Source organism: Dipodomys spectabilis, unplaced genomic scaffold (assembly GCF_019054845.1).
Source record: "Dipodomys spectabilis isolate Male_0828 unplaced genomic scaffold, ASM1905484v1 ptg000175l, whole genome shotgun sequence".
NCBI classification, from domain to species: Eukaryota; Metazoa; Chordata; class Mammalia; order Rodentia; family Heteromyidae; genus Dipodomys; species Dipodomys spectabilis.
Genome location: NW_024870852.1, coordinates 7,262,006 through 7,269,966, shown reverse-complemented (window position 1 = coordinate 7,269,966; position 7,961 = coordinate 7,262,006). Strand labels below are relative to the sequence as shown.

Genomic DNA, 7,961 nt, shown 5'->3' with positions numbered 1-7,961 from the left:
CTACCAGTGCTTCAGCCTGCTATCAAGGGAACCCTGGCTGTGTCTCCGGGCAGTCTGCTGAGCATTTATAGATATACTAGGTTGTCAGCACACGTGTCATTTCGTTATTCTTATTTTAGAGTGCAAATGAAGCACTTCTCAGGAACCCACAGAGCTCCACATCATTATGCCGCTTTTTAGTCCCTTCAGGCCCTGCGGCTGGAACAGGGTCAGAGCCAGACGTGCACGGGTTGTGCAGGAGGGCAACCCTCCAGGACACCTGTTTGGAAGGTAGTCACTCCCGGGCGACGGCGACCACCCCAGCTGATACCTCTGGAGAATGGCGAAAACCAGAGCGTTCGAGTACCACGTTAGCGAAAGAGTTCCAACCCCACCCAGACTCGGGATGGAAGGCAGCCCCCCGAAAAGCAGCTAGAGCCGCAGGACCGAGATGCGCACGCCCCCCGCCCACGCAGCACGCACGCCGGCCCCGCCCACCGCGCAGACCCCGCCCCGCCCTCAGCTTTGACCGCACCGGCCACCGTCCGCACAGTCCCGCCCCGCACGGCCAGGCGAAGCTGAGCCGGCCGTGCGGTGTGTGTGGTGTGTGTGTGTGGTGTGTGTGTGTGGTGTGTGTGTGTGTGTGTGTGTATGTGTTCGCGGGGCCCCGTCTCAGCCCCGGGAAGATGGTGGCGGCGGCGGCGGCGACTGAGGCGAGGTTGAGGGGGAAGACGGCGGTGACGGCGGCGCCCGCGGACAGGAAGGGCGGGCGGCCCCTAGACGGGAACGTGACCGGGGCCGAGAGGCCGGGACTGGGGGCCGGGCTGCGTCTCCCGCGGCTGCTGTCGCCGTCGCTGCCGCGGCTGCTGCTTCTCTCGCCGCTGTTGCTGCTGCTGTCCTGGGAGGCCGAGGCCGCGGCGGCGGCGGCGGTGGTATCGGGCTCAGCTGCGGCCGAGGCCAAGGAATGTGACCGGCCCTGTGTCAACGGCGGCCGCTGCAACCCTGGCACCGGCCAGTGCGTCTGTCCCGCCGGTTGGGTGGGCGAGCAATGCCAACACTGCGGGGGCCGCTTCAGGTGAGTGGGGGTGGAGTTGGAGGGTCGAGCTCTGCTGGAGGCTGGGGCTGAGGGGGTGCTGGAAGCGGCTTCAGGCCAGAGGCAGATGCTGGACAGAAAGTGAGGAGGGCAGGGCCACCCCACTGTGTGAGATGGTCTTCTGCTTCCAGGGAGATCTTTGTCTCTGGCTTGGGGTCTTTCTGTGATAGAAGGTGAAAAGGTGCGAGGCGTGAGTGGGAGGCACCCTAGGTGTTTGGAGGCTGAGGGCTAGATTGGAAGAATGATTTAGGTTCCCAAAGAGTATCAAAGCCAGTCTCAGAAAGCAGGCCTGTTTTGGATAAACAAGAAATCCAGGAAAAGATGAGTGAGGAGGCCAGTTCTTACTTAAGCACGAGGTTTTAACATCCCCCTTTTGCCCTCGAGCTTGATGAATTCCCCACACAGATGGAGATGTGGTGTGCTCTGAAGAAACAGGGATAGAAAGGAATGGGTAAGATTGTGAGATTTTAGGGATATAAGTACCAGTGGTTGTTGGCAAAAGGAAGGTAAGGAACTAGTCTTTTGAAACTCACTGTCCGTGGCATCAAGTGGAACAGGGTCTGTTCTGGAGAGGGGATGAAAGGAAATTCCTGTTTGCCTTGGATTCTAGACAATATGGAATAACGTCTTGGTCTGGTTTGGGTAGTACCTCTTGGAGGGATCGCTTACTAGTTAATTAGCAGTTATCTGATACTTGCTTCAGTTGTGCAAGGATTTGTGGATAATAGATGCAAATAGATAAGTCAGACTTTGGACTAGTCCACAGGAGTTTAGTATAGCAAGAGGAAGATATGTACGGAAAACCCCTAGTCTTAACAACTACAGAGTATTCATGCCTTTGCCAGCTATTTATGAAATACCTTCCACATTTGATGATGGGTGGGAAAAAGTGGTACACAAGACAGATTGGGGTCTCCATTCTCATAGCTGTTATGTTCCTTTGTGGAGCAGGAAGGGTAACAGGCAGTTAAACAAGTAAAGAAGTGGAATGGCAGCTGGGTACTAGTGGTTCACCCCTGTAATCCTAATGACCCAGGAGGCAGAGAACTGAAGTTAGAGGTTCAAAGCCAACCTGGGCAGAAAAATTCATGAGACTTGTCTTAACACACACACACACACACACACACACACACACACACACGCACGCACGCAGCCAGAAGTGGAGCTTTGGCTCAAGTGGTAGAGTGCCAGCTTTGAGTGGAAAAGCTAAGAGATAGTGCCAAGGCTCTGAGTTCAAGCCCTAGTATTGGTGCACACACACACACACACAAAGGAAAGATACTTTCAGATAATGGTTAGCGCTAACAACAAAATAAAAACAGTTTGGTCTGATAGAGAATTATAACCATTGGTAACTCTCTAGAGTCACCTGCTCTATTTGAAGAGCCATTTGATCTGAGACCTAAATGAAGTACTGGAGAACTTGTTGAAATTTAAGGGTGAAGAGATCGTGACTAGCTAAGGGATAAGCAAGGAAGCCTAAAAGGAGAAGGTCAACATGAATTTGAGCAGTTGAGGCCAAGTAGGATTTGCAAATGTGAAGCTGGGAATAAAGATCCTAGATGGAAGGAAGGTTACAAAATTGTGGAGACCAGAAAGTGAAGTCTTGTTAATATTTATGTAGAAGAGAGTTAGGCAGGAGAAATTAGGAATGGCAAAATGATAGACCCAGGTAATGTCAGATTTAGGGAACTAAGAGCAGTGAATAGATGAACAGAACTTCAGTTTATGGATGGAGAAACAAAGGATTTCAGAATCAGCATATAGCCGGGCACTGGTGGCTCACACTTATAATCATAGCTACTCAGGAGGCTGAGATCTGAGGCTCTTGGTTCCAAGCCAGCTTGGGCAGAAAAGTCTGTGAGATTCTTATCTCCAAAAAAAAAAACACCAGAAAACTGGAAGTGGTGCTGTAATTCAAAGTGGTAGAACATTTGCCTTGGGCAAGAGCTGAGGGACAGTGCCCAAGCCCAGAGTTGAAGCCCCATGACCAACAAAAACAAACAGAATCAACATATAGTTCTTTAAATCTATAATCTGTACATAGTTGTATTTTCTTTCTATTTCTTGTGTGTTTGTGTGTGTGCTGGTACAAAGGTTTGAAGATCGGGTCTTACTCTCTGTGATTGGGGCTTGAAATCATAGCCAGTCATACTTAGCTGGCACCCTACCCCTTGAGCCACACCTCTCGATCTGGCTTTTTGCTAGTTAATTGAAAATAATAGTCTTTTGATTTGTCTGTACAGGCTGGCTCCAAACTTTGATTTTCAGATCTCAGCCTCCTGAGATTATGATTAAAGGCATGAGTCATTGACACTCTGTTTTCACTAAGCTTTTTTGATCATGGCTAGTGGCTCTACCATTTGAGTCATCTCTCTTGTTCCAGCTTTTTTGATGGTTTATTGGAGATAGAGTCTTGTGGACTTTTCTGCCTTGGTTGGCATTGAACCTCGATCCCCTGATCTCAGCTTCCTGAATATCTGGGATTATAGGTATGAGCCACTAGTACCTTACCAAGAGAGCTCTTTTGTTTTAAATCATGAGATTTAATGATAAACAAGATAGATACAGTTCTGTTGTGAAGATTACTTACTAACTTGAGAGTGAAAACATAGAACAGTCAGTTTAAGTTTGTTTAAGGTTATAAAGGTGAAAAATAGGGATAGAGGATTTGGCATAGTTGGAGTGAGAATGAGTTGAGATGGTGCTACTACCTGAGGGGCAAAAGGTCTGGGGAATGAGTTGAATCATGACTGGCTGGAGATAAATCCAGGTGGCTGGAGCAGAGAGAGCAAAGACAAAGCAAGACAAGACATAGACAGGTTAAGGCCAAGAGGACATCTGTCAGTTGGATTGAGAATTTGAGACTTTTTGTGGGCAATGGGAAGGGAATTACTTACAGGAGAGACCTCAGCCAGGTGGCATTTGCTGACATAGGTCAAGGACAGTGGTGATGGAAGCCTGAGATAGATAGTGGGAATGGAGACTGGCGGTGTTGCAGAAGTAAAATCTGACTGCCGTGGAAACTGTTTTGCTCTTGGGAAGAGAGAGGGCAATGTTGAGGGAAAGAAAACTAGACCCTATATTGGCCCATTAAGTAATATCTTTAACAAATGTAGACATACAGGAGGAGTTGGTCTGAGACAGTTTTAATTTTGCAAACATTGAGGTGCTGTCAGGGTACAAACCTGGCACATAGAAGTGTTGGAATAAGCTGGCTATGTGGGAGATTGCCAGAGAAAGAATCAGGTGTGAATGTTCACTTACACAGTCCAGAGAAGAACCACTGTATATAGAGGAAGTAGGCATGACAAAACATTATTGTCTTAAATGGTGGTGTCACCTGTAAGTGACAGAGATTCTCCCTTGGATGGATACTCCCTTTGGGCTGGTACTAGGTGATATCAGTGCTTTTTCCTAGGCAAACAATTATGACATCCTGATGATACTATATTAAATGGCTTCTGGAATTTACATTTTAAAATGAAGAAGTTGTGTTGCTAGTCTTTTATAAAAGCATTTGAAAGATTTTTTTTTAGGTGAAGAGTTAAATATTGGTTTTGATTACAATGATATATATCTTTATTTAACTTACAAGACTTTTTTAGTAAATGGAATTAGTGCCATTCTGGTTTAGGGTGTGTGTGTGTGTGTGTGTGTGTGTGTGTGTGTGTGTGTGTGTGTGTGTGTGTGTGTGTGTGTGTGTGTGTGTGTGTGTGTGTGTGTGTGTGTGTGTGTGTGTGTGTGTGTGTGTGTGTGTGTGTGTGTGTGTGTGTGTGTGTGTGCGTTTCCTGGGGCTTCATCTCAGGGACATGGACTGTCCCTGTCCCTGAGTGTGTGTGTGTGTGTGTGTGTGTGTGTGCGCGCGTTTCCTGGGGCTTCATCTCAGGGACATGGACTGTCCCTGTCCCTGAGTGTGTGTGTGTGTGTGTGCATTTCCTGGGGCTTCATCTCAGGGACATGGACTGTCCCTGTCCCTGAGTGTGTGTGTGTGTGTGTGTGTGTGTGTGTGCGTGTGCGCGCGCGCGCGATTCCTGGGGCTTCATCTCAGGGACATGGACTGTCCCTGTCCCTGAGTTGTTTTTTTTTTTCTCAAAGCAAGTATTCTTTCACTTGAGTGCCATTCTGGTTTAGAACAGAGAGAGAGAGAGAGAGAGAGAGAGAGTGTGTGTGTGTGTGTGTGTGTGTGTGTGTGTGTGTGTGTGTGTGTGTGTTTCCTGGGGCTTCATCTCAGGGGCATGGACTGTCCCTGTCCCTGAGTTTTTTTTTTTTTTTTTTCCTCAAAGCAAGTATTCTTTCACTTGAGCCACAGCTCCTTTTCTGGCTTTTTGGTGATTAATTTGAGATAAGAGTCTCAATGACTGTCCTGCCCACGCTGGCTTCAAACCATGATCCTCAGATCTTAGCCTCTTGAATAGCTAGGGAAACAGGCGTGAGAGAACCTCACACCTCAATGCTAGGGTAGGTGTGCCAAATCTCCAGTCTACCTTTTTGATTTAGAATGGCATCAAGTTAAGGTCTTTTCATTAATTGAATAAAAAGTTGGATGATAAAGAGTTAGATTTCACTAAAACTATGACTTTACATTGTATGCAGTGACTTGGTTAAGCATTTTTATATATATTGTACCTTTTTTTTTTTTTTTTTTGGTGCTGGTCCTGGGGTTTGTTCTCAGTCTCCTGAGTAGATAGGATTACAGATGTGACCTATCAGCATCCAGCCACATGGTACCATTTTAATCTTCAGGAAACTGAGGATGTTGTATAAAATTTAAATTGTCAGATGTTGCAGTTAGCTATCTAATTTGTTTTCTAAAGGTTGGATGCTATAGATTACATAGGATAAGGGAAATCGTGTCAGTTTAATGAAAATGAAAATCTTACATGGATGATTTCTTTTTTCTTTTTTTTTTTTTTGTCGGTCATGGGGCTTGAACTCTGGGCCTGGGCGCTGTCCCTCAGCTCTTCAGCTCAAGGAGAGCACTCTATCACTTGAGCTACAGCACCACTTCTGGTTTTCTGGTGGTTTATAGGAGATAAGAGTTTCATGGACTTTCCTGCCGGGGCTGGCTTTGAACTGTGATCCTCAGATCTCAGCCTCCTGAGTAGCTTGGATTACAAGCGTGAGCCATCGGCGCCCAGCTTACATGGATGATTTCTTTTTCTTTTTTTTTTTTTTTTGGTCTGGTCGTGGGACCTGAACTCTGGGCCTGGGCGCTGTCCCTCAGCTCTTCAGCTCAAGGGTAGCATTTTTATATATATTGTACCTTTTTTTTTTTTTTTTGGTGCTGGTCCTGGGGTTTGTTCTCAGTCTCCTGAGTAGATAGGATTACAGATGTGACCTATCAGCATCCAGCCACATGGTACCATTTTAATCTTCAGGAAACTGAGGATGTTGTATAAAATTTAAATTGTCAGATGTTGCAGTTAGCTATCTAATTTGTTTTCTAAAGGTTGGATGCTATAGATTACATAGGATAAGGGAAATCGTGTCAGTTTAATGAAAATGAAAATCTTACATGGATGATTTCTTTTTTCTTTTTTTTTTTTTTGTCGGTCATGGGGCTTGAACTCTACCACCTGAGCCACAGTGTCACTTCCGGCTTTTTTCTTTTTGCTTATGTGGAGCTGAGGAATCGAACCCAGGGCCTCATGCATGCAAGGCAAGCACTCTACCACTAAGCCACCTTCCCAGACCTACATGGATGATTTCTAAGGCAGTACCCCTTTTATCAATGTTTTTCTCTTTTCTTTTCCCTCCCTCCGTCCGTCCCTCCCTTCCTCCCTCCTTCCCTTCCTCCCTTCCTCCCTTCCTCTCTCTCCCTCATTCCCTCTTTCCCTCCCTCCCTTTCTCCCTCTTTCTCTCCCTCCTTCCCACCTTCCCTCCCTCCCTCTCTCTTTCTTTCTCTCTTTCTCTCTCTTTCTTTCTCTTTCTCTTTCTTTCTTCTCTCTCTCTTTCTTTCTCTCTCTCTCTCTCTGTTTCTTTCTCTCTCTCTCTCTCTGTTTCTTTCTTTCTGTCATGGGGCTTGAATTCTGGGGCCCTGGGCACTGTCTTTGACCTCTTCAGCTCGAGGCAAGCGCTCTACACTTGAGCCACAGCACCATTCCCCTTTTTATCAATTTTTTTTTTTTTTTTTTTTTTTTTTTTGTCGGTCGTGGGGCTTGAACTCTGGGCCTGGGTGCTGTCCCTCAGCTCTTCAGCTCAAGGCCAGCGCTCTACCACTTGAGCTACAGCGCCACTTCCGGTTTTCTGGTGGTTTATTGGAGATAGGAGTCTCACGGTCTCTCCTGCCCGGGCTGGCTTTGAACCGGGATCCTCAGATCTCAGCCTCCTGAGTAGCTAGGATTACAGGCGTGAGCCACCAGCGCCCGGCTCCCTTTTTATCAATTTTTATGTGAATCTTCTTAATTCATTGACCATTTTTCCTATTTTTCATATCACCATTGAAAATTTTCTTTGAAGAATGAATATGCCTATGTAAAGTTAGAAAGTAAAGATATTAAATTAAGTCATTTGTGATATTAATATGCATTTAATTCTTTTAAGTTCCTACTGTACAAAACTCCTGGGAGGACTGAAAAGAATAGCTTAGTGAATTGGGGCCATATAATTTCCCATGCTGTTAAGATGTATCTTCTGTAGAAGAAGAAAGCACTTACTCAGAATTTGTTTTGTAATGCAAGTAATATAGTAGTGGTTGTTACAGCAGTAGCTCCCATCATTTCTCAACCATTTCTCTACTCCCCCCTCCCACATTGTACTAGGTACATTTAGAAACTGTCCCCTTTTAGTCCCTAGAATGAAGTCAATTTAATTTCATAGATGGGTCAACTGAAGCTTGGAGTGCACCCCCCTCCCCTTATACACACACTGGGATGGAACACAGGGC

General features: G+C 46.2%; 1 protein-coding gene across 1 annotated transcript in view; it reads left to right on the top strand.

Moving 5' to 3' along the window:
- Positions 1–552: 552 nt before the first annotated feature.
- The window catches only part of Atrn (attractin), a 102,050-nt gene continuing 94,641 nt past the window's right edge, over positions 553–7,961 (top strand). Inside the window, exon 1 of the mRNA XM_042694427.1 lies at positions 553–1,054. Coding sequence (XP_042550361.1) covers positions 666–1,054 — 389 coding nt within the window. The 5' untranslated portion in view covers positions 553–665. The remainder of the gene's footprint in view (positions 1,055–7,961) is intronic.